A 25,000-nucleotide genomic window follows, 5' to 3' on the forward strand; every position below is an offset into this window, starting at 1 on the left:
TACGTGTACGGATGGCCGTCGTCACATTGATCCTGCTCCAGATAGACGTTTTTCGAAACGTACTTAGTAAACTTGGTCGTACCCTCGACTCGATAAACAACGTTCAGCACATTGTCTTTCGGATAAACGGTCAATAGCACCGGGTCGTCTTCGTCTGGTTCGTCAGTGTTGCTGCTAGGTTGCTGTTCACCCTCTGGCACCAGATAGGTCACCACTCCTACGTTTTCCTGTGCGTTCAAATAGAACAACACATCTAGAGTGCAGTCGGAATAAGATGCCGAGTCGCCTAGAACGGTGTAACAGCTTTTCTGCCAACGTTGCAGTTCGATGGCACAGGTGGGACGTTTAGCTTTTCTACCAGCTAAATCTAGCTCCGTATAATCGTACAGCAGACCAAACATTTCTTGTGAAGTGAATAGTTTGTAAAGATCCTGCAGGGGGCCTGATTTGACTGATGTGAAGTCTAATATTTCGTACTTTCTCAGATGAGCCGGACCTTTGATAGTCCACCGCAAATCTTTGCTGGAACAAATGGACTCAAGCATGACGGAAAATATTTCCGGGGAGATGAATTCTTCCAGAGACACTTCGGAAAACATTTCCACTTTCTTTTGAATATTGTGCTTTACTTCGTCAATCAAATACACGTTATTGATCCATTCTGATAGATCCACCTTATCAGGTTGTGGTGCAAAATAGTGTGTATCAACAATTATGGAGCAGTGCTGAGGTAGCCGTTGGTCTACTGGACCATGAAACCATCCGTTTATTGTGAGGCGAGGATATTCAAATGTTGTAACTTCGGACACCTGATGGAAAGACTTTTCGCAGACTTTGAAGAATACAAACTGATTGTTGCGCGGATATATTTTGTCAACCACCGGAAATACCGGTAGCATATTTTGATCTGCTTTGAAAAGCTCTAGAGCTCCACCATGCTCAGCTGACCATTTCCGATGCCCGTCCCATGGACTTAGATAGAAAACAAATGCTATCTTACGGTCTGTAAGCAAATCGTCATGCACTAGTAAATAATCTCCCGAGTTGTACATCGAACAAGATGCCGAAATATGTGTAAGCTCCATCCCCGTTAATTCCATCATCATTGGAAGTACACGTTCATTCAAGTTTTTGTAGAATGCCGACAGATATTTCTTCTGAACAGCACACAGATCCGTCGTTTGATAGAACTCGTACAAGTCCATCTGTTTACGTTTCCATTCCATATCGGAGAACTCTTGTTCTAAGGCTTTAGTTACCAGTGCCTCCTGTTCATCTTCATGCAAAAATTTTTGCAACACTGCCAGCTGGAAAGGTTCATTTTTCAGTAGAAAATTGTCCTTTCCCAATGATTCGCTTCCAGCCCACGCTTTGCTAAACTGCCCCCGAAAACTCTGCTCACGATAGCTACAGTTAATTGTTACCAATTCTTCCAATTTTTGCAGTTTCGATCTGGATGCCTCCTCTTGTATGTCAAGCGCGGGTCGTTTGATTCCTGCAAAGACCGAAGAAAAGCACACCCATGGCGTGGAGTCATTAGTATGTTCAGTATTTTATTTCACTTAGAATAGATCACACTCACCCATCATTTTTTCCAGATAAGTACACTTCAAATAATCCACTCAAGATTAGAAAATCGTGTTGAAAATTTTCGACTAAGATCATTCCGGTAAAAATGTTGGTATGCTTGTGTGATTGACTTGTTTTAAATTAGACGAAAAATTTCACGAAAATTAACAGTTCAATATCGATAAGGCCATGTTATGAGATATAAATATCATCGAAACATATTAACGATCTAGCAAACAAAGAAAAATAAGTAGGTATATGTTTATGATCTATTTTTTGTTTTTTAATTGATCCTTATGAAATTCCTTATAAGATGGGTTAATAGCCATCCTTTTTCCCGGAAATTACGTCCTTCAATTTAATCTTCTCCAAGTGTTCATTGCTTCCATCCCCTGTTAACATTATGGGAATAAACTATGAAAAAATTCAGAACCGACATTCGAAAGTTGTTAAAACTAGCACTGTGATGAACTCAAATTTATGAAATCTTTCTCTAAAGCCATAATTAGCATAATTAATATCTTGAGGAAGATTTAAACAACAATTGAAAAAATAGAACTCACCGTTCTCTCCATCGGAATTTTTTTGTTCACCCTGGGTACGCTCGCTTTGATCCGTCACCGGCTGCTGGTCGTCGTTTTTGTGCGACATGATGGATGCACGTTTTCCAGATGCGATTTTCACCTGGTTCTGCTAGTTATTTCGGTTTCCTGCAACACCACTCGACAGCCTAAGTAGTTAGTTAGCTATTTGAAAAAAAAACATAACAGTTGGAGGGATTTTTCCTGCCTAAAATTGAAATTTCTTTTTAATCCAAGCTGCTAGACTTACCACTCCTCTTGATGATAACACAATTTGTTAAACTCGCGTGTTTTTTTCCAACGCATTTGACATTTTCGTTTGAATGTATGGACACGCTTAAATGGGTTGAAGCAATCTTGATTGAAAAGTTATTTAACAAAACGGCAATTTTCGAGAAATTTGAATATTTTTGGAAATTTAATTGTTTTTGACATTTCTCACGCACACTAACCAGCGTCCCACTAAGATGTGGGGAAGAGAAAAATAACTTTTAAAAATTGAAGTGCAAAAATTGTACAGCAGACAACCAACACGATTCTTTTTGAGGTTAATTTTCCAAAATTAAAGTTTTTGTGACGTTTTTACGAAATACCATGAATTATATTCAAATAGGTAGAGTATAAAATTTGCATTTATAAATTTATAAAAAAAAAATTCCAGTATATTACCTATTTGAATAAACCAATCTTTTGAATAAGCATTTATAAATATTAACACTCGACTCGAATGTAGTTTTCGAATGATATTTATCTATATTGAGACTAACTTCTATCATTTTTATTCATTTGTATTCTAAGACGCCGCTAAAATGGTGAAGGTTTCTTCTGGTAATGCTTAGGAAATAGCCATCAGCGAATGAGTATTGAGTCTCATCATCACCTCTGTATGTACCATATTGGACCAAAACACTCAATGACAAAGCATTTACTGTGAACCTAAAGGTTGTTGAAATTTTCTCAGCGTGTATCGTTTGTTATCAAAGAATTTTAGTAGAAGAAATGTAAAAATACTTTAATTTATTAATCCAAAATTCCTGTTAAAACAATAATTAATTAACAATTACCAATTTTTAAAAAAAATGTCAGAAGAAGCTATATTCGAATATCTGCATTCGGAAATAGTCAACTATACTTTAGGAAAGGAAAACGGCAAGGTACAAATGTGAAATTTTCAAGTTAGATTACCTCTCACTCATTAAACTAAATTTAAAATAAACTACAGGAAAACGATCTCTCCGCGCTAGAGTACATCGGTTACACGACCGGCTATCGAATCATCGAGCGGTTGACCCGCGAGTGGCCCCGGTTCAAGGACGAACTGGACACGATGAAGTTCATCTGCACGGACTTCTGGAGCTCGATCTACCGGAAGCAGATCGACAATCTGCGCACCAACCATCAGGGCGTGTATGTGCTGCAAGATAATGCATTCCGTTTTCTGACACGATTGTCGTCCGGGGCTCAGTACCTGGAACACGCCCCTAAGGTAAATTAGATTGGTTATTTTTTTTTTAACTAGTTTAAAAACAATTTTTATAATTGCAGTACGTAGCTTTCACCTGTGGATTGGTACGGGGCAGTTTGGCAAACCTGGGAATCACAAGTACGGTCACGGCAGAAATTCAAACCATGCCTTCGTGTAAGTTTCACATTCAAGTTAACCGGGGATAAAGTGTCGCAAATACATATTAACTTTTTCGTCTGGGACCTTCACAGGTATGTATATTTTCTAAAAATTCCGTAGGTAATACACAACTTTACCCTCTATGTCTCCAAGCTAAGCTTATTTCGAGAGTAGAATGGCTATGATTACTGTTCGTTATGCTTTCACGATCCATCAATTTCTTTGAAATCAAATCAACGCAATGCCGACTCTAGTTGAAGCTATGGGTGCTAAATTGTTTTATTTTGAATGAAAGATACCGATGCCTATTATCGATTATTCGAGGATGTTTTTTCTCAGCTGGTCGATGCGGTTGTCCATTGTCTGCTTAAATCGATAGGGGTTTTTTTAGTCAGGCCAACGTTGGCAAATGTTGGTTTATTGGATCAATTTACAGTTGGTATGGTTGGTGATTTTATAGGCTGTCGTTTCTTTCAAGTAATCACGTTTGTTTCATGGGAAGTCAGTTTTCGCACTCTTACAGGTTTGACTATCGTGATTTGTGGTGCTGCATTTTCTGCATAAGAGGGTTTTCTTGGTGTCTCCGTACTTTAGGCAAAATCTACACAAAAAGAGGTTGGTATGAATAACGCAACAACGTAAAAATCCCAGTTAAAAATGAAAAAAAATAATACAATGAATAATAAAGAAGGTCGTTATTGATTCTTTCAAAGTAGAAGATTTTAAAAGTTGTACAGTGTGCCCAGCACACTTACATGTGATTCATTGTGCAATGTTGATTATTCCGAATCAATCACGGAGGCCCTTATTCTGCGCCGCGCGTGACGTGATGATAGTCGAGTCACCCAAGTCACTCTATTCCAGTAGTCGGTTTAGGTGAGGACTGTCACTTCGGATGAACTTTGTGAGTTCTTACCCTATTCTCGTAGTCACCATGGGTGAGAATCGTCGCATTCGGGTGACGATTTTAGGTGACAACCATTATGCCATTGGCCAGAAGGGGCCGTAAGTGGACCGTAGTTGATAGCAACAATTTGAGAACGATTTTTTCATCCTTCGCACTTCGATCACATACTGCAAGGATTCATTTATTCCCTCCACAAGCTGGCGGCTAGAAAGTAACTTTTTAACCATACTTGTCTTGTGCTTATTTTGAAAATAACAATGCTTTCGGATACCGTAACAAACATAAAAAACTGCTTTCTCTATCATGCAACTTATACTGATAGTATAGTTATTGATTTTACCATTTAATTGGATAATAGTAAACGACTATTACAAGTGTTTGCAGTTCTACGGGGTTGTTATATCGCTAGATAATGCTCATATTGGTTGTTTTACGTTACATTTTGCTGAGAAATGGCGCGACGATTCATAAATATTTACTTTGTTTAACTGCTTCAACTGCTACTAAACGACGGTTACTGTATAATTGTACTGTTTTATTTTCTAGCCAATGAAAGTGTTTTAGAGCATCTTTCGATTCGGAGGAGTTTAGGATTAACACAAGACATAATCGTGCACTGCAAATTGGAACAATATATGACAAACGAAGAGAAAAAAGAACATTTGCATCAGCCTAGGTTATGAGCGGGTGGTAACGTGAATGCGGTAGTTTGCTTGCTGTACTAAACATTGATCGATTTTGAACGATTAATAATCTCTACTAGTACCTACTCTAGATGTTTCTGAGTAAAAACTGAACAAATTGTTCGATACTTCTGTTACTATATACGTCTACTATTATTAATGCAAAGCGGAACACATAAAATAATAGGGGATTAGTTTCTACGATGGCGCCGCCGTGAATTGCCTTGCGTTTGTTGTTGTTGCTGATTCTGTCCACCGTAGATGTTGTTCAAAAAATCATCGAGGTTCGGTTCGCTACAAAAGAGAAAGGTAACACGTTAGATAATCGTTTTTTTACCTTTTCCATAAAGTTAGAGAAAAAATTTAATCTGAAAAAAGGGAACACAAATGCAATGCCAGCATGATTTATCAACAAAAGTGTACCTTGCATTGAGGTCCTTCCGAGAACGGGCGGCATCCTTGTCTGCTGGCTGTTGACCACCGCCCTGTTGCTTTTGCTGTTGCTGCTGCGAATTACCACCGAGAACGATCCGATACTGGACAATGTGCGAGTTTGGTTGCAAATGTGACAGCGCTCCCTTTTGACAATTGGCCCACTCGGTTATGTCGTACACATTACCCTCCATCATGGCCAGATATTTCCAGCGTAGCCCAAAGAAGCTTGTTTCGGCCCAAATATCGCCCTGTAGTTGAAGTTGAAAACATGATTATTCTCATAGAAAACACAATGATCTGTCGCAGTATTACCTCTCTGGCGGAATGTCGTATCTTGCAAGAGTTACATTCCCGGGCAGCATAATGTGGTCGTCCCGTCGGTTTTCGAGGATGTCTGAGACAGCAACTGCTACATCTAAAAAACACAAGTATTCAATAAAAGAATCGCATCGAAAACCCTTCGAAAAAATACCTTATGGTATTCGCGGCTTCTGAGATTTTAGTGTGCAGCTGTGCTAGCAGATCGTTAATTTCCGACCATGTTTTTTCGGCGTGCAACGCTTCAGCTAAGCTTTGATCGTAGGCTTTTCTGTTCTCTGGTTCACCGATCAGTTCAAACGAACGCTGGAGCACCTTGAAAGCTTCCTCCGCACCTGGTTGTTTGTTCTTGTCCGGGTGTACTAACACTGCAATCTTCTTGTAGTGCTTCCTTATCTGCTCCTGAGAACAGTCAGGGCTCACTCCGAGAATACTATAGGCATCTTTGCCCTTACAATTCAACAGGGAAGACATTGCCTCATCAGCCGTGGATGGAAGCCGACCGTCTTTATAATAATTCTTACCGGAAGTTGTCTGTTCCTCGTTGGAAGCTGGCTTTCTTTTACCTCTCCAAAACGCCCACTTGGAATCCTTGGCAAAACGACTATCAAACGAATTCCACAAACCTTTGAACCAGGTACCAGGTCTATTTTGCTGGAATTCTTGTCGCATAACCATGATGTTACTGTGACAGTATTGATATCCGGCTACCAGGTAATCCCAACAAAGTCTCAAACTAAGGTAAACCACATCGCTTACCAAAGACCAGAGCCACAAAACAGCAAACACCAGATACTCGAACCAGGTGTTTAACATTTTTTGAACAAACTCGTATTTTTGGTTCTTCCGAGGTCGCTGACCACGTTTTGACCCAGTCGAAGACGATGGATATGATTTTTCAGCCTTGCCCCTGGTGGAAGCCGAAGTGCGACTGCCGCCTTTTTTGTAAACTGATCGAGCACCGGAAATTTTCTCGAAATGCGTATCGTTCGGGTTGTTGTTCTTCTTCACGTTGTACATAAACGAATGTTGCTGTTGTTGCCCGTCGTCTTCGTATTCTTCGTAATCTTCGTCGACCTCGTCGCCGTCATCCTCTTCATCGTCATCTTCGTCTAGCTCCTCAACTGTATCGTCATTTCCATAGTCACTTCCCTTGCCGGAGGTTGCGTTACCACCTTGTACATCCTGAATAGTGTAGGCATCTCCATACGAACGATATCGGGTTTTCTTTCCACCCACGGATCCGGTGCTCAAATCAGTACGGTTGCTAACGTTTCCTCTTGGGCCACTCTTGTTCCCAGAAGATTTGTCCGCTTTACGGTTACCCTGTTGAATGTTTATTGAGTTGGTTAGATTTTCGTAATAGTAGTTGCTGCGACGAAGTAATCTAGGGCTTTGCCTCAAAAGGTCAATTTACGTGAAAAAAAAAACCAAAACCAAATCCCGTTGAATATGTTGACTTGCATATGTCGGGATAAATAGACCTTGCAGGTTTAAAATCTCTAAAGAAAAAAATGTTTGCATATCACCGTGGACAGTTACCATTATACGGAAGTGCTTTTGCGTTGCAAAAGTACCTAGCCTTTAAATCGTAGAAGTAGTGCTCAAACTAAATACCAGTCCCCACAAAACGATTATGCAAGGTAAAGTACAAGCCTTTCGCAGAATAAACCAAAAGGGCACTTTTGGGCTTACTAAGGAAGTAGACGGGTTCGAAACAGAACTGATTTTTTTCCGGGATTTTCATTACGAAGGATTATTCATGCCTGAAGTGAAGTTGTGTTTTACAAGTCTAACTTAAAAAACATTCTACGTACCTTGCCAGCAACATTCGGAGCTACCGATTGATGTTGTTGTGAATGTCGTACAGTGCTGGTAACTCCATCTGCACCGTGTAACTGCGGTTGTCCATTAGAAGCGGCAGTGCCACCAACTTGCCCACCGGATTTGCGCAAACCACTGGTCGAAGACGTTGCTTTCTTTTCACCAGCCGACTGAGCTCCAGGATGAGAACCATTTTTATTCTTACCTCCATGTTGGCCAGCAGGGGTGTTTGCCTTGTTAGATGATTTACCGTTGGTTCCGTTAGTCGCAAATGTAGTGGCAGCGGACTTACCGGAGGAGTTTTGAGCTGATAGAACAGCTGTTGGTTGATTAGCACCTCCACCAGAACCGCTAGAGGTGGAAACTTGCTTACTCAATACATCCGAGTAGGACATACGCATTGGTTTAACTTCTGCCACGATACGTTGTTTCTTGTTGACGTTTTGATTCAGTTTGGCACTGTTATCGTCGTTCAGCTGGTTGTAAGAAGCAGTAGTGGAAGCCAAACTAGCATTGGCAGGAACAGCAGAGCTAGCCGGTGCTGATGGTTGCGGTTTGACTGCTATCGGCGAGGAGTTGTTGGCGGCAATCGTTGGCTGTTGCTGCTGATTAACTGGAGAAGCCTCATGTTGAGGGGATGGTTGCTGCGGTTGCTGGGTTTGTTGAACATAAATTTCCGAAGATCTGGGTAAACCCTCGGTCAACAAAGATGGACCACCACCTCCGAAAGGTGAGTAAGTTCCGGAAACAGTAGGTGCCCAATTTCCCACCAGCTGGTTGATCAACATGTTAGTATTGCTACTCGGTGCTTCGGAAGGCATGGTTTGTGGTTGCGATGCTGAAGTTTGCGGTTGGGGAATTGATTGTTGTTGCGGTTGTTGATGAAACAGGAACCCAAATCCTGGTCCCGGTCGAAGGAAACTTGTATTGTTGGAGAACAGCTCATACTCGTACTTCCCCGGTACCGGATTATTCATATTTATGTCATCGTTGGGTTGATGGTAAACCTTTATAAAGTTTCCGAAACCAACTGACAGAACTGTAAAATTATCCCCAGAGCCTGGCCCATAAGAAGGGACTCCATGACTTCCGGAAGAGGAAGCAACTTCCGGAACTGCATTAGATTGAAAGTAGCTGCTCGAAGTTACCGGAGGCACTTCTTGAGATATGAAATTAGGTTGTCCCGATTGTCTAGCGTTTTCCGGTATCCAAAAGGAATCATTTTGATCATTTCCCGAGCCGGACATGGCAAATTGCAGCCTCTAACATTAGGGTTGACGATACTTCGGTGTACAACGCATCAACGCATTTCCCAAAGCTAAAAGTAACGAAGAAAGTGTTTTCGAAAATCAAATTAATATTTTTTACCTCAAGTGACGCCTCAAAACTTTAAAAAATCAAATTTCAAATTCACACACACCAGCAGCTAGATTTTGATGTGGAACTTTTTTTTTCGACACTTTGGATAGGGACCTTCGATTAGTCCAAAATATCACATGTAGATCGCAATTGACGGTTTCAATGGAACAACACTTTCCGAATCTAGATCTACAACCAGTAATACATCATCAAATATGAAAATAAAACCAATTTAAACCGAAATTTGCTGCGTCGCACGAAACATTAAATTCTGACGACGACAGAATGGCAAACCCGAAACGAGATGGTGACAGCAGTAAATCGCGAGAGCAAAAAATGACAGCATCGATTGCACGCATCGTTGAAAAAAGTAAAATTTAGGTAATGGAGAATCAAAAAGTTAATCATTTTTAGCCTTTTTAGCTGTTGGCATTTGCAACAGGGGTGTCAGGTGTCCTAATTTTTCAGAATTTGTCCTGATTTTCGAGGGGCCGTCCTAATTTTTCAAAAACGTTTGAATCGTTTGAATTGTCCTGATTTGTTAAAAATGGCCCCTAAAATGTTCTGGTTTTTTTAAAATATCTAAAATATAACTAATTTTTTTGTTAATTAATTGCAGTTAATAAACTGCAGGCCAGGTCAAGGCTATTGCATAATTTGAGGCGTCTTCAGCACCTATATATTTCACCTTTAGTTATTCAATTTAAGCAGAACTGCATGTTATTTTCACCAATTTAGTGGTGTCCTGAAAAATTCTGATTTTTTTCTTCGCAGTGTCCTGATTATTGACAAAACGACCTGGCATCTCTGTTTGGTACGATATTTAGCGTAACATTTCGTGAGGGCGAAACTAGCAGTTAGCCCGAAACGAGAAAAACGCGTTTGAAATTTCAGAACATCTAATCAAATCCTAGTATTTAAAAAATCGACCACTTTTTGTTCAAGAAAATCAAGAAATGTGCATTATATTCACTTATTGTTCGTTGGTTATCAAGAACTTTAACTTTTATCATTGAATTTAAGATATATTCGAGTTTCGCTTGTTTTTGTTTTCGATTCCAGTTACGCCTGCAAGTTTCACCTAATTTGCATGATCGGCCGATGGTTTTGCAGTTACACTTTTTGGTCCTACAAAAAAACTTATTTAGGCGTTTTGTCACACACGGTCAACTCAGTTACGCCTTTGGCCCTACACGGATAGAAAAATTAACCCCATTTTGAATAAAGGTGTAACTTCACGTTCCAAGGAAAATGCACCAACAAGAAGTTTCGCCTAATTGAATTTTATCAATTTTTTTTGAAAGTTTTAAGTGATTTTAAGATGAAACCGCTTTTATTGAGTAAAGTGCAAAAGCGTACATCGGTACATCCAGAATAACCGTTAACTCAAATTGTTTACATTTGGCAGCTTCGCCCTTTTGAACTTTTACGCTAGATGTAGTTTTAGGTGGTTTTAGTGGTTTTAGCTTATTTGTCTACACCCTTAGAAAATCCTACACAAAAGTATGTGAAAAGAAGCCAAAACAACCCGTAATTTTTTTTTTTTTTTTTTTTTTATTTGGATGGATTTTAACTTCTAAAAGTCATTCATCCCTTTTTTGGAATAAGGTAAGATAGAATTTTACAACTTATCGAGTAATTTCGCAATTTTTAAGAACTTTAGCATTTTTGTTTCTTCTGTAGGGTTGTTCGATAGTGCAACTCGTAGACTCTGGTTGATTCCGCTAGATTGTCTTGCTTGGTGGTAACTGGGGCAGTTGATCAGCAGGTGCTTCACAGATATGATGCCGTTGCATGATGGGCAGTCGGGCTCTTCTTTGCTCATAAGATGACCGTGAGTCAGTCTGGTGTGTCCAATCCTGAGGCGTGTTAAGGCTCTTCTTTCAAGATGTTGTTTCCTGTCGGTCCAAGACAGGGTGGAGCTTTTTATTTCTCGCAATTTGGATGAGGTATTTCGGTACCATGAGATCTCCCATTGTTGTCGTATGATGTTTTTTAACCACTTGGTTGCGTCAATGTGTGGGACAGGCATGTCAGGAGAGGGGATCTGGGTTCCTTCGGATGCGAGAACGTCAGCAATTTCGTTGCCGGGAATTCCTGCGTGTCCTGGGATCCAGCAGAGTATGACGTCTTTTTCCAACGCTAGCTTGATGATACCATCTATCCAAGGGTGGCTTCTGTTGTTTGAAGCAACCGCCGTTAGAACGCTCGCAGAATCGGAAAAAATGACAATTTGATTGGATGAATGACAGCGTTTTTCCAGAGCAGTATATATTGCATAAGCTTCGGAGCTGTACACAGAGCAGTGAGACGGGAGAGGTAGACTCCCTTTGTAGTTTCCGTCATAAATCCCGCTACCGACCTGGCCGTTTGAGCTCCTTGATCCGTCTGTGTAGACTTTGCGGTGTGTGGGATATTTTCGGTTTACTAGTTGATGAAATTCAGGCAGAATCTTGGATCTTGAATCGCCAGCCCGGATTTTTCGCAGCAGGCTTAGGTCGACTTTAGGTAAAGGGGGGTTCCAGCGAAGGATGCCAGATTCAGGACGTAGGTTGATAGGAGGGAGCGATATAGGGATGGGAAATTGTGTGCTTAGGAGTTGGGTGGATCTAACAATGAAAGGGGCTCTAGGAGAACGATGGTACGAGAGCCAACGAATTGCTTTGGTGGATAGGTTTTGTAGAGAAACTAGTTCGAATGGGAGCAGGCCACTTTCTACCATTAATGACTCGATAGGGCTAGATTTAAAGGCGGAGCTTATAGTGCGGACCGCTTGGTTGTAAAGCGGCTCTAGGCTTTTTAGGATTTTGTTTCCTCCGCGACTGTAAATGTTAATACCATATAGAATAGAAGGTAGGAGCCATTGGTTAAGGAAGCGAAAAAGTATTGCCCGAGATGCGGTTCCGCAGTTTCGACTTATGATTTTAAGGATGTTTAGCTTGTTTCTACAATTTTTGCGTACCATATTTGCGTGGGCTACAAAGTTTAATTTATCGTCGATTTGTATCCCAAGGATGCGGGTGGATCGGACTATTTCGATTGAGTGGCCGTTCATTGTGAGGTGGGGTAACTTAGAGAGTTTCTTTCGGTTTGGGCCAAGATGGAGTAATTTCGATTTGGGGGCTGAGAAGGAGAAACCTGCATTTGGTGCCCATTCAGACACTGAATTGACAGCAGTCTGAAGTTTTCGGCGGGCTATTCGGGGGAAGGCGGCTTCGGAAGTCAGGACAATGTCATCGGCAAAAACTAAAATGTTGACATCAGTTGGGATATGATCAAAGATGCTTTGCATAGCAATAAGGAATAACGTAGGTGATATTACTGAGCCCTGTGGTACACCTTCATAGATATTTTTTAACCCAGAATATTTCCCATCAACGAAAACTCGAAAAGAACGGTTTTCCAGGAAACTTTTAATGTAATAGCTTAGATTTCCAGTAATGCCCCAACCTAGCAAAGCTTCAAGGATTCGTTTGCGTTTGGCGCGGTCAAACGCTTTGGAAAGGTAAAGTGAGAGACATTCAATATGCATGTTTCTTTGTAGGGCATCGTCGATTATAAGTTCAAGGGTGGAAAGGTGGTCGTCGGTACTAAAACCAGGGCGAAACGCGAATTGACGGTTGTCAAGGAGATTTCTAGATTCTAGAACAAAGAGAAGTCGTCGATTCACCATTTTTTCCATCAACTTTCCCATGCAATCGAGCAAGGTTATGGGGCGATAGCTGTCTAACAAGTGGGGATCCAGTTTTGGTTTTGGGATGGGTATTACTAGACCTTGCTTCCAGCTATCGGGAATTAAGCCAGTTCTCCAGATGTTATTATAAACATTGAGTAGGTGGATTTTTCCTAACCTCGTAAGGTTTTTGAGAAGGGGATAACTTATTCCATCTGGACCGGCAGACAAACCTTTTGTTTTCCTCAGGGCCGTTTCAAATTCTCCCAAACTGAAATCACTGTTGTAGTCTGGGTGTTCATTTGTATCGAATGTTATATCAAAATGATCGTTCGAGCTTCCAGAAGGACAGCTTATTGACTGGAAAGTGTCACCAAACGCTTCGGCAAGGCATTGGGGGTTGTTAGTATACTGGTTATTCAAGAGAAGATGGAACTGACTTCGTCGGTTTTCTCCGTTCAATCTTTTTAATTTATCCCATAATTTGGAGGAGGGTGTTTCAGGTTGGATTTCACCGAGAAACTCATTCCAACTGTTTTCTTTTGCTGTTTTAATAGCAGCTCGTGCGGAAGATCTTGCAGCTTTAAATTCGGTTAGGGCTTCGGCCTTTCGGGGGTCGTCATTTGGTATTCGACGAAGGGCGCGCAATTTTTTGCGACGCCATTTCACAGCATCTTTTACTTCGGGACCCCACCAAGGGACAGAAGCTTTACCTGGTGTACCATTTGTTCGTGGAATAGATTCAAGTGCGGCATTTTGCACCATTTCGGTAAAAGACTGAACGGTTATTGGTGGGTGATTATCAATATATTGATCAATAAGGGTCTGATATTTAACCCAGTCAGCTTCATGGAGCTTCCAACGAGGGCGTGTTGTGGATTGCGGTGTGGAGGATTCTATTGAGATATGGATTGGAATATGGTCACTGCCGCAGTCGTCTTCGATTGTGTGCCAACTAAATTTGGGACCGAGGGACCAGGAGACTAGGGTTAGGTCAAGAGCAGAGGTATTTCCATTTGATGGGTCGACGCGAGTATGGCTGCAATCGTTTAAGGTAGTTAAATTTTTCAGGATAAGGAAATTCTCAAGAAAGGAACCCTTTCGGCATGTGTGGGCTCCCCCCCAGAGAGGAGAATGTGCGTTGAGGTCCCCCATGATGACTATGGGTTGAGGCAGTTGTTGTAAAATATCTTCAAGACCTTGGACAAATTCTTGAAAACGAACTGAGGGGCTGCAGTAAAGGGAAACGACTGTGATATCAATGGGTGATTTAAGGCGTATACAAACAACGCTGAAGGGTGCTGATAGTGGGATCTGTTTAAAGGGTAGGCCAGATTTAATTGATATACCAGAACCTTGGCCGGTGGGATCAAGAAGGGTTGTGTAGCCTTTTATCAGATTGGGTAGATTGGCTGAGATGAGGGTTTCTTGGAGGGAGAGTATTAAGGGTTGATATTTGTAGGTTAATACTTCTAATTCTTGCAATCGGGCTCTCAGTCCACGTAGATTCCATTGGATAGCGAAACTTATTTTGTTTTTCCTAGCGGGTGTTGGGTTATGGTGGGATAGGTTGTGATTGTTAATGTTTGGGATGGAGGTAGCCATGATAAAAATTGAAATTGGAAAAGAAGTTGGGTTTCGACTTACCGCCGTGAGGAAGAGGGGTGATTGGACAGCTGCCGGTTGTCTTTACCTGGGTTGGAGGACGTCGGTTGATTTTCAGTGTTGATCTGGTTTTCGGGATTCCGTTGCCGTTTTTTCTTTGTGCGGTTCAATTTCTGTTGGGTTGTGGTTCCAGAACTGGATTCACTGCTGGTTTGCATTCCTTCGGAAGAGCCATTTCGAATGCGTTTGGGGGTGGTTTGGTGGCTGGCGGTTGAGCAGGAGGTTGTCATGCTGCCGTCACTTTCGGATTCGTTTTCGTCATTGGTCGGGTTGTCTTGTGGTCTGCGAGTGAACATGGCTAGTTGTGCAGTTAGGATGGCTACTTGCTTCCGGAGTTGTATAATTTCGGTCTCTTGGTTCGTAGGGTTGCGTTCTGGGTTTAGGCGTTGTTGAATACTACTGGATCGAATCAGGCGGCTACGAAGTTCCTTAACTGCTTCTTTATGGGAGATTCCGGTGTCAGTTTTTAGTTTAATTATTTCTTGTTCCTCCTTGAAGAATGAGCAGGTTCGGCTGTTCGTGGGGTGGTTATTCCGGCAGTTTACGCAGTGTGGCTCTTTTTTACAGTTGGAGTGAACCTCTTTGTCTCCGCAATTGATACAAATGGGGTCAAACTTGCAGTTTTTTTGCGTGTGGCCAAATTTCCCACATTGTACGCAGAGCATCGGACGAGAGTAATACGGGCGGGTGGAAATTTGGAGAAATCCAAAGCGGATGTACCGGGGGACCACCGTACCGCGGACAGTCAAAACCATTGTGTGGGTGGGAATATCTTTTTCGTTTTCTTTTCTAAGGAATCGGTAAACACTGGTGACTCCTTGACTCTCGAGATCGCTTGCCAGTTGTTCGTTTGTTGCACCTTCTACTTCTTTGCACGTTACTACACACTTACAGGTGTTAAGTGTTGGGTGGTACGTGATGGTAACGGGGGTAGAATCAATTAACTGTTTAACCTTCAGCAGTATTTCCACCTGCCGAGGTGAGCGAACCTTGAGCAAATATGTGCTTCCATTGTCGGTAGGGTTTCCGCCATGGATGATTCCGGCTTCCTGTTCGACGGTTTTGGCAATGATGAAGGGGTAGATCGGTAGTTTGGCAGGAGCTACAGGTTTGACCTGGAGAAATTGCATCTCTCCGTGATCTCCTTTAGGGTCCATCCATTGGGGTAGTTGCCTTCGGTTTGGATTTAAGGGATGTGGAGTTTTGCCCCACGGTGGGGGACTTTCCCCCATGGCAGCTATCTTCTTCGGTTCGGTTTGTGCAAACAAGCAAAACCAAATAATAAAAAATAGAAACTAAAAACTTCGCGACTGATACAAGATGGCGTATGTGCTCGTGGTTTCGCTAGAAAAAACTCTGCTGCACGGAAAATTAACGGCGTGTTCGTAAATTGATTTTTTCTATCGAAGTCAACAACAACCCGTAAGTGCAGGAAGCCACCAGTATGTAAAAATGGTGGTACGATAAAGTATGTAAAATAGGATGGTACATACCAGTATGTAGAAAGTACGCAAAAGAACGTAGAGCTCTGTGAACTTGAAAGTATGTTAAAATCACATAAAATAGGAAAAAATCAAAATTTCAATTAGGAATTAAGAAGCAGGGATATTTTCTTTCAAATTGAATGAGATTTTATTTGAGTTGATAATTTATTGAACTTCAATTCAAAGTTTAAAGGCGAGTACAGTAATGAATTTTCGAATACCACCTCCATCATTTCCGGCCACTGTTTTTTGCAAACTGTTTTCGGTTCATCCGAGTAATACGTTTTTCCATTGGCGTCTATGATAGCGTTTCATGTCGCTTCTGGATCCAGTGGAAACCAACAACTATCCTGAAATTAAGGAGATGAATTGAAAAAAAACATTCATCGGAAATAAATGTTACCAAACATACCAAGAAAAATTTTAATACGTTTTTCCGTTGGCGTTTATGATAGCGTTTCATGTCGCTTCTGGACCCAGTGAAAACCAACAACTATCCTGAAATTAAGGAGATGAATTGAAAAAAAAACATTCATCGGAAATAAATGTTACCAAACTTACCAAGAAATTTTTTTATGTTTTCGCAAAGACTTATGGGGAAGTTCTGCAAAAGTTGTTGTGTGCGCGCAAGTAGGATGCAAATCACAGACTGACTCTGGTGGTGCAAGTGAGAAGCAAAACGCCGTCAACTTCAAATTAACTGAAATTAAAGTTCTTTCTACATAGAGGGTTTTGTAGAACAGAAAGAACTGACAAAGTATCCCGAATAGAAAAGTAAGGTGAAAAAACCATGAATTTCATTTTCACTCTACCATGTATTATATGGTCGACACTAAATATATCATGGTTGTGAAACCTTGAATGCACTGTGAACTTCAACGTTTTTGACAATAAAATTCATTGTTTTGGCAAAAATTACCATGAAAAAAGGGGGTTGTTAAGCAACTTAACCATGAAAAAATCAACTTTTTTCCATACATTAGAAAACACAAAACTATTTAGTTCATGGTTATTACAGCTTCCAGTTTTTCTAATGGGAACCTTATGTAATTTCTGAAACCCACTTCTACGTAAAAGTTGTCGAACTTCAAAGTATGTACTTTTTACTGTCCCACTATGTACAATTTTCTTAGAGTGTACTACAAAGAGCTACAATTAGTATAAAGCGAGCAACGGCACCCTGATCAGGGATGCCAGGTGTTGAGGATAAAAAATCTGGGCAATTTTGAAAAAAAGTCTGTGTGTGTCTGTGCACTAGGAAGATCACAAATTTGGTACTGAACAATAATTTTTCGATGCGTGTGAGCGGGGGGGATGGAGGGAGGTTTCTTGTATTCAGGTTATTTTCGAATTGAGAACTATATAACTAACACTGTTTCCTACCACGTATCATGCCGAAAAAAAAAAGTTAATGAATGATTGGTCAAATACCCATGAATACAAGCGAGATTTACAGTCAAATCTGGCACTTACGGATCAAATCCGATACATTAATATTGATTTCATCTCTCAATTTCAAAAGTCTGTAAAATCTGGGCACTCTGAGCAAAAATCTGGGAAAAATCTGTGTCTGACCAATATCTGGACGAAGGGTCAAAAGTCTTGGTTTTACAGACAAATCTGGGCACCTGGCAACCCAGACCCTGATAAACGATGATAAACTCCTAATAATTTTAATAATTAATTATTTTATATTTTTTCTACATTAAAGCTTTGTAAAATGCTTTAGGTAAACTGGTTGTAAATATGTAAAACAAAATATTTTTTGAGTGGTGCCCTATTTTGAAAACACGATATCGTACCGCAAAATTGTTGTCTCATTTAGAAAACAAGTCGGGAAATCCGAGAAAAATCAAATTAAGGAAGTTTATGAGATATGAAAGATTTTTTTCCAATAGGAAAATTTAATGTAAAATTTATACGCAATTTACTTACGAGAACCTTTGCGATTTAAATCATCATGACCATGGTCTACATTTTCACCGAAATTGCCTTTTTTAAGCTAGCAGACAACAGAAACTGAATTTCGTTCGCATCATATCCGCCAATGAGCGCTTCATGTACATTGATGGAAAAAATAAGTTGCATATATTCAGGGGTATTTAGGGTTCAACAACCTTATGGCCCGCGGGTCAAATAATGACTTAAAGACCCCCGTACTTATGCAATCAGTTTTTCTTTCGAAATACATTGAATAGAAATGTATTATACACTCAAGCCAAAAACAACAAATGTGTAATGAGCCTTTCGAAGTGAAAATAACATGAGTTATGAATACTTTCGTGCGTTTACAGGTAGCAACAAATTCATATTTATGTATATATTTTTTTCCTAATAGATGTTCCACAACAGATTTATTCTATCCATCGAAATATTCGTAATAGTTTCATACAGAGTATCGGAGTCATTAGAGTCTTACATCACACTTATTAAGTGAACATTCTGTATAATAGTGTTTAGTTTTCAAATGCAACAACCTGATTTCGCACAACACATTCGATGGCAAGCTCAAACATCAACCTCCTCAACATCATCAACTAGGGAATCCACCGGAATAGTTGTGCCTAGCAAACGGCGCCGACCACTAGCCGATTCGCTGTTCTCGTGCCATTATCCATCGATTCGCAGATACCACTTGTCGTTGTGGAAGCCACCATGGCGCTTACGATAGGCGACAACGACCAATAGTACAACTAGCACGGCCATCATCGACAGGAAAACAACGCTGATTATACTGGTAGGTGAACGGATGTCGGCCTCCATATAGGCCAACGAGAGGAACGAAATTTGGCACTCGCGTTTCCAGTCGTCCGGTAAAATGTCTGCATATACTTTGAACATCTGCTCCAGCGGACAACGTTGTCCGCAGTTAGGGATTACCAGCGCTTGTGGTTCGGCAGTTGTGTTTTTGTAAAACACTGATACATACGGAGCACCGGATGAAGACCGATAGAGTTCAACCAGAACACATGCTGCAAATGGAGGATTGTGCAAATCGAAGATGCGCAGCGAATTTAGCACATTGGCTACCGTTGTGTCGTGAGCACTGTAAATCCATGCCGATCGGTCAGGCTTCAGCTTGTTGTTTACCTTATCCTGGAAACGTTGCAACATTTCCTTGATCAGTAGTCCAGTTTTCAAGCGAGCCAATAATGTCGTATTCGTTTTAATGGCAAATGATTTGGCTGATATCGATCGAAGTGGCTCTGGGTAAACTTGCTTGGTCCAGTCTGGCAGTGTGAAGTTGTTCAAGTCTTCGATGTGCAGATTGCTATACAGATTTTGGGCGGTAGTAAGCGAATCTACTTTACGGCCCACGTGAGCTGTTACGTATTCATACATGGATTCTAACGATTTGTTGTAAGCCTGGAAATCTTCCGAGTGCTTGTACCTGGACAATTCTTTGTCGAAAGCCGGGCATGATTTTTTTGCAGCCAGTACAGCATCTATATCTTCCGGCATCGTGTGTACGGGAATCGGTTGCCAATTAATCGATGGGTTCCAAACGTCTCCATTCAACGGTGGATAGAGTCCGGCTAGATTGGACTGAGCGCTCATCAACGTTCGATCCACGTCGGTTGAGCGAATGTAGATTTCGTTGACCGAGAACGTGTCGCTCAGAATACTGCGATATCGATTTCTTAGCCACTGGCCCAGCTCCAGGTGCCGCTGCTTGCCTCCCTGAAGAAGACAATATTTGTTGGTTATTAGTTGTAAGAACTGATATCGACATTCTGATAGTTTTTTTTAATACTCACATTAGTAAGCTGTCCCCAGCCAGTGCTCCAGTACTTAGGATCCTTGTAGGGATCAGTCGGATAAGGCTCGATCGGTGTCCGATCACCATGACGAAATATCTGGGAACGAGAAATTGTAAAATGTCGCCTTGTTTACACACAGAAACCAAATGAATTTACCACATGTGCAAAAATCAGCTTCCCGTCATCCGGAGACTCCTGCTGCAAATCGGCTAGCGCTATCTGCAGCAAAGTAGCCAGCAGTAAAATCCCAAAATGCTTTGAGCGTTTGCTAAACGACGCCATTCTTGAGAATCCTTAAAGTCGTTGTCCTGGTAAAACTGTCTCTCCTGCCGTTCCGACTGGTCCGGAGGAACTGATACACATTCAAGTATAATGGCGTTTCAAGTGTACGGTGTGTTCTTGATTTCTTCTTTATTTTTCTCTTTGGGTTAATAACCTCAAACGCCTAGAGCAGACAAAAAAAAAAGGATTATCTATACCGAGTGTCTTCTGCGTTCTGCCTGGAGCATTCAGCCATTTTCATCGTAATCTATTATCCACTGAAGAAGCAAAAGAACTGCTACTTCTTTTTGAGATAATTATCATTGTAATGACTAATCTTTTATTCGGGTTGTTTGAAGGACACCAACTTGGTGGATGCATATTTTATTTTTCCGGTATACGGACATATCGAGAAGTTTACTAAACAAAAAAGTTTTTACCTACCTTAACAAGAAATATATGACCCAGTGCCAACAGCTGATGTTTTAATCACAAATAACGAGAACGCTTCCAAGATTGCTAAATTCGGTCAAAACAAACACTGAAAATCGAAAATACCCAAACTTGAGAACTGCCACCCGCCAAACCTAAGTTCAAGATTGACAACTTAAGTTTGTGAAAAAATCACAGCTTGCCAATAAGCCAAACTTGTCCTTCAAGCGAAGAACTGTTTTTTTGGGGGGTTTTGTTGTAAGCGCATCTGATTCTGTTACCTCCATCCTGGCGGATTTAGGTTTGGGGGGTAAGTTCAAAGCGAAGAACTGTTTTTTTTGGGGGATAACTTTTATTCCCGCTTCATTCGCAGAAAGTCTCACTTATACGATGATGTAGCTGCCTCTCTCAACAACTCTCCGGTGGTCGAGCGGTTAGCATCCTGAGATGGTAATCGCAAAGCCATTGCAGGTATGGGTGTGATTCCTGTATCTGGCGATATTTTTTTTTATTTTGATTTCCATTTTATTGTGGTATCAGATTTTGGGGGATGAGTTCTCCTTTAAGAGCTTAACTTTGTGCTATGCCACCAATAGCCAAACCTGTAGGGAGGGAGTTTCATTCGGGTTGGCGGGGAAAGTTCTCAAGTTTGGGTATTTTCGAGGTTCAGTGTAATAAAAAGATAGACCGAACAAACGGGATCAACTTCGCACAATAAACGCGTAACGTGTATAAATGATAACGCACACAGTAAAGAAGTTCGACAGCATTTGCATATATTTACCAGTATATATTTATTACCTTTTTATGATAAAGTGTCCTATGTATGTTATGTCCTATATTATTATTATATGAAAAAATACTTTCAAATCATACATTTTTAATCGAGACATGAACTTCATGTTCGAAATATTCACAACTTTTTAAATGAACGTTTTTTTGTGTTTTATTTCGGACACTTTACCAAAGTCTTATAATGGCATTTGAGGAACATATGCAGGAACGTTTCGAACCTAAATTCATTCAAGCTTTTATTAGAATAAAAAAAACATAAGTATACCGTTTCGACAATTTTGGAAGATATCTGTAATGAATTTTGAAAAAGGCGAATGCGCGAAACGCAAATAAATGAAATTATCAGCTGGGTTATAAAGTAAATTCTTAGACCTCCATTTTGATTGGACAAAGTTTTCTGTATGATATTTAGACTACATAATATTTTTGGAATTATTTGGAAAGGTTTCTCTAGAAACAGAGATGTTGGCGCATTCGCCGTTTTCAAAATTCGATACCGATATGTTATAGCGCAAGTTCAAAAACCCGTTTTAAGAATAACATTTTTAATAATAAGGAATGATCGTAAATTTGTATTCTTGGAAATCAATGAAAAAAAATTATTTTAAACTGCAACGTAAACATTCAACTGAAATTTCAAAAACAAGTCAAGAAAAATGCGGTGTAATCTATTTAGAAATCTAACTCCTCCTTCTTGATTTCTTTTTTAACCGGCGTTTTGCGTATGCCGTGCTTGCCCTTGGCCGGGCATATATCCGCATTTGAACACTCGTTACAGCGTGGATAGGTGGCAGTGCAAGTGGTCTGGCCAAAACCAACCAACAGTTGATTAACTTCTTCCCACAGCTCAAATGGTAGCCACTTTTCCAGAGCGACCCGAGTTTCTTCCGGAGTTTTAGTTTCACGGGGAACCCACAGCAGCCAGTTCGATATCCGGTGAACGTGGGTATCGACACCGATTCCGGTAACTATGTCCCATGCCGAGCGCATACACAGATGAGCCATCTTGCTACCGACTCCAGGGAGCTTAAGTAAACCTTCGATCGTGCCCGGAATGTCTCCGCTGTATTCGTTGAGCAGAATATGTGATGTTTGCTTGATGAATTTGGCTTTGTTCTATGGATAAACAGGTTGAATTTTTTTTATTAGTTTTGAATTTCGAATGGGCAAATGTAGAGAGACTACTTGACCCAAAGATTCTTATGTCGTCTATAGATTTTTAAAAATTTAAAAGATGTTGCGTTTTCTAAATAAATATCTTAGTACTTAGTATTACACGCAGCGAAAAGTAGTACCATTGAGATGAAAAAATTACATCTTTGATTCAAAAACCTTGTGAACATTAAAACAAAACCAATTTACTTTGATTCAAGTAAATTATATACTGAACCGAATTTATTTTTATTTAAAACAATGTCCCAAATCTTTAAATCAAAATATTTAATTTGAATTCAAAGAATTTGTCTTTGGACTCACAATCAATGTGATTAATTCTTTGATATAAATTAATTTTCCTTTGAAACAAAGTATTTTTTCGTTCTCGAGTAGTCATAGATGTTATTCTTTTTCGTTTTAAATTGGGTACAAAAATGATGTTTTGTGGCAAAGTGTTTTAAAAATCGGTCTTTTGAAGTGAATGGTGAGCTGCCGTTGCCACGGTCAACACACATGCATTGGTTTTTGTTTGGTGAAAGGTGGCCTATCATCCACGACGGCGGCGGAAAACGAACCAAACATGAGGAAAAAAACCCGCCAGAATCAAACCACCTATGAACCGTCCCACAGCACCGGAAGGCTAAAATGGGACGATCCGGCGCTGGAAACTTTCGACAGCTTTGAGGGGACAAATGATAGTGGGCTCCAGGTAGGTCTTTCAATATCAATTAGATTTCAAATAAGCCGTCAACGTAACAATTTTTTTAGGGCAACCAATTTGATGAAGTGAATGCACTGGCAGTCCCGGTGCTCCGGCTAAGCGGTTGCAATCGGTTCCGATCAGGTCGAAGGAGACTCAAGGTCTGGCTCTGAAACCATTCATCAATTGTTCGAATGGAACTGTCCGCCAACGGCCAGTAAGTAGTGATTTTCCCCTTAATAGAGTGCTGTGCTCTAATTAGATTTTCTTTTACTTTCTATTTACAGATAGGCTGAAACATCTGGAAATGTTGTTCTGTGAGACGAAATTCGGAATCAAGTTCAAGACATAACGAATGCATGGTCAATGAATTTTCACATTCAAATATTGATATTAGCGAAGGTAATTGAAATGTGAAACATTTAAACATGCATAGTTTAATAAAATGAAAAAGATCAAGAATTTGTTTTAATTTTCTAACGTAAGAAATCTGGAAGTACTAGAGTTTTAAGGACCACGGAATCAAAGATAGTATCCTTTCAAATTAATATCAAAACGACTTTAAAGTGAAAGAAAAAGCCATGAAATCAAACGAAAAACGATTTTGTTTCGAAGAATGTCGTCTTTTGAATCAAAGAAAATGTTTCATGTCAAAACACGCATTTATTTGAAGCAAAGGAAAATGTATTTGAATCAAAGTATTTTTTATTTATCCCAAAATCAAAGGAAAAAATCCTTTGTTTTCGTGGCACTTTTCTTTGAAATAAAAAACCTTTTCGCTGCGTGTATGTAAATCGTGTTTGATATTTTCGCATAAGACGATATTCTTTCATCTGTTCTCTTCTAAACCAGCTGTTTATTTGGTATGAACCGCCTTAACATAACTTTAACTTATTTTATGCTAAATACAAATCGGCGTGTATGATGGGATCGCACGTTATGATGCTGTCAATGCGGATGTCAGTTTTTTATTTATTTATTTTCCCATCTGAAAGCACCAAAAGCACAGAAAAGATACAATCATTTGTTTCAGGACTTACATTTTAAAGTGGTAATAACTTGAACAATTCACAACAATTGATCATCATGAAGCTGATAATAAAAATTCTCAAAGGCGAAGAATATGTAGTGGAGGTAACTAATAAAATCAAACATCAAATTTTTGTGTTAATTTAAATTCTCACAGACCACAGACGATGCAACTATACTGGGCATCAAACAAGAACTGGAACGCAAAAGCATGATACCGGTAGAACACCAGAAGCTGTTGCTTATAGGCAAAACTCTTTCGGACGATAAAACGGTCGCCTCGTACGGAAACATCAAGGACGGTACCAAGCTCACTTTGGTCGTCAAAAAGCCAGACCCGCTGAAGGATGTTATCTACCGTCAGTTCAAAAAGTACTACCAAGAGGAGCAGTCCCAGAAATTAACCCAAGAATTTATGAAAGATTTCGATAGCAAAATTCATCAACTCAGCCTTGACGATCTTGAAAAAATTGCTGCAGATATGTTGAGTAAAAAGCGACAAAACGTTTGATGTGCATTTGATGTTTCAACTATTCGCTGCTTAGAATGATTCAGATTTTTTGATGAATAAAATTGTTTTGAATAATGAACCATTCGAAACTATATGTGTTAGCGAAGGCCGGAAGTAAAAATCGGTACAGACTGTTTCTGACAGTTTATTAGCTTCAAATCTAAAAGATACAAAAAGTTAAGAAGGAACTCTTGCATTGTGCGATTATAACCTAAACTTACAATCAGTCTACCG

General features: G+C 40.2%; 7 protein-coding genes and 1 long non-coding RNA gene across 9 annotated transcripts; 2 read left to right on the forward strand and 6 right to left on the reverse strand.

Moving 5' to 3' along the window:
• Positions 1-5: 5 nt before the first annotated feature.
• LOC129760381 (prolyl 3-hydroxylase sudestada1) lies at positions 6-2,468 on the reverse strand (the record flags this gene model as incomplete). The annotated part of the gene is made up of 3 exons (XM_055758029.1): positions 2,401-2,468; positions 2,133-2,315; positions 6-1,495 (listed from the first exon to the last, which is right to left on the reverse strand). Coding segments are annotated over exons 2-3 (1,578 nt in total), but the record flags the coding sequence as incomplete, so codon positions are not given.
• A 638-nt stretch (positions 2,469-3,106) lies between these two features.
• LOC129760388 (trafficking protein particle complex subunit 6b) lies at positions 3,107-3,863 on the forward strand. The gene is made up of 3 exons (XM_055758037.1): positions 3,107-3,304; positions 3,373-3,636; positions 3,696-3,863. Exons 1-3 carry the CDS (start codon positions 3,230-3,232, stop codon positions 3,819-3,821), a joined length of 465 nt encoding a protein of 154 aa, XP_055614012.1. The 5' UTR covers positions 3,107-3,229; the 3' UTR covers positions 3,822-3,863.
• Positions 3,864-4,974: 1,111 nt separating this feature from the next.
• On the reverse strand, positions 4,975-9,626 carry LOC129760387 (uncharacterized). Of its 2 annotated transcripts, none has more exons than XM_055758035.1 (6): positions 9,362-9,626; positions 7,935-9,259; positions 6,272-7,443; positions 6,112-6,214; positions 5,788-6,047; positions 4,975-5,658 (listed from the first exon to the last, which is right to left on the reverse strand). In XM_055758035.1, the coding sequence occupies exons 2-6, from the start codon at positions 9,186-9,188 to the stop codon at positions 5,556-5,558; spliced, it is 2,892 nt and encodes a 963-aa protein (XP_055614010.1). In that variant the 5' UTR covers positions 9,189-9,259; positions 9,362-9,626; the 3' UTR covers positions 4,975-5,555. The 2 variants fall into 2 exon arrangements, with proteins under 2 accessions (XP_055614010.1, XP_055614011.1); XM_055758036.1 differs by having other exon boundaries at positions 9,310-9,626.
• A 4,990-nt stretch (positions 9,627-14,616) lies between these two features.
• LOC129760386 (uncharacterized) lies at positions 14,617-15,870 on the reverse strand. The gene has a single exon (XM_055758034.1). It carries the CDS (start codon positions 15,868-15,870, stop codon positions 14,617-14,619), a length of 1,254 nt encoding a protein of 417 aa, XP_055614009.1.
• A 303-nt stretch (positions 15,871-16,173) lies between these two features.
• Positions 16,174-16,877, reverse strand: LOC129760380 (uncharacterized). The gene is made up of 3 exons (XR_008740330.1): positions 16,684-16,877; positions 16,535-16,620; positions 16,174-16,472 (listed from the first exon to the last, which is right to left on the reverse strand). It is a non-coding gene; the product is annotated as an uncharacterized LOC129760380 (long non-coding RNA).
• Positions 16,878-18,397: 1,520 nt separating this feature from the next.
• Positions 18,398-20,684, reverse strand: LOC129760383 (prostatic acid phosphatase). Its single transcript, XM_055758030.1, has 4 exons — positions 20,589-20,684; positions 20,040-20,328; positions 19,881-19,979; positions 18,398-19,803 (listed from the first exon to the last, which is right to left on the reverse strand). Exons 2-4 carry the CDS (start codon positions 20,163-20,165, stop codon positions 18,733-18,735), a joined length of 1,296 nt encoding a protein of 431 aa, XP_055614005.1. The 5' UTR covers positions 20,166-20,328; positions 20,589-20,684; the 3' UTR covers positions 18,398-18,732.
• Positions 20,685-21,329: 645 nt separating this feature from the next.
• On the reverse strand, positions 21,330-22,645 carry LOC129760385 (endonuclease III-like protein 1). Its single transcript, XM_055758032.1, has one exon. The coding sequence runs from the start codon at positions 22,374-22,376 to the stop codon at positions 22,044-22,046; it is 333 nt and encodes a 110-aa protein (XP_055614007.1). The 5' UTR covers positions 22,377-22,645; the 3' UTR covers positions 21,330-22,043.
• A 1,527-nt stretch (positions 22,646-24,172) lies between these two features.
• On the forward strand, positions 24,173-24,845 carry LOC129760384 (uncharacterized). The gene is made up of 2 exons (XM_055758031.1): positions 24,173-24,360; positions 24,413-24,845. The coding sequence occupies exons 1-2, from the start codon at positions 24,313-24,315 to the stop codon at positions 24,764-24,766; spliced, it is 402 nt and encodes a 133-aa protein (XP_055614006.1). The 5' UTR covers positions 24,173-24,312; the 3' UTR covers positions 24,767-24,845.
• Positions 24,846-25,000: the final 155 nt, after the last annotated feature.

The sequence above is a fragment of the Uranotaenia lowii genome, unplaced genomic scaffold (genome assembly GCF_029784155.1).
Source record: "Uranotaenia lowii strain MFRU-FL unplaced genomic scaffold, ASM2978415v1 HiC_scaffold_596, whole genome shotgun sequence".
NCBI lineage: Eukaryota > Metazoa > Arthropoda > Insecta > Diptera > Culicidae > Uranotaenia > Uranotaenia lowii.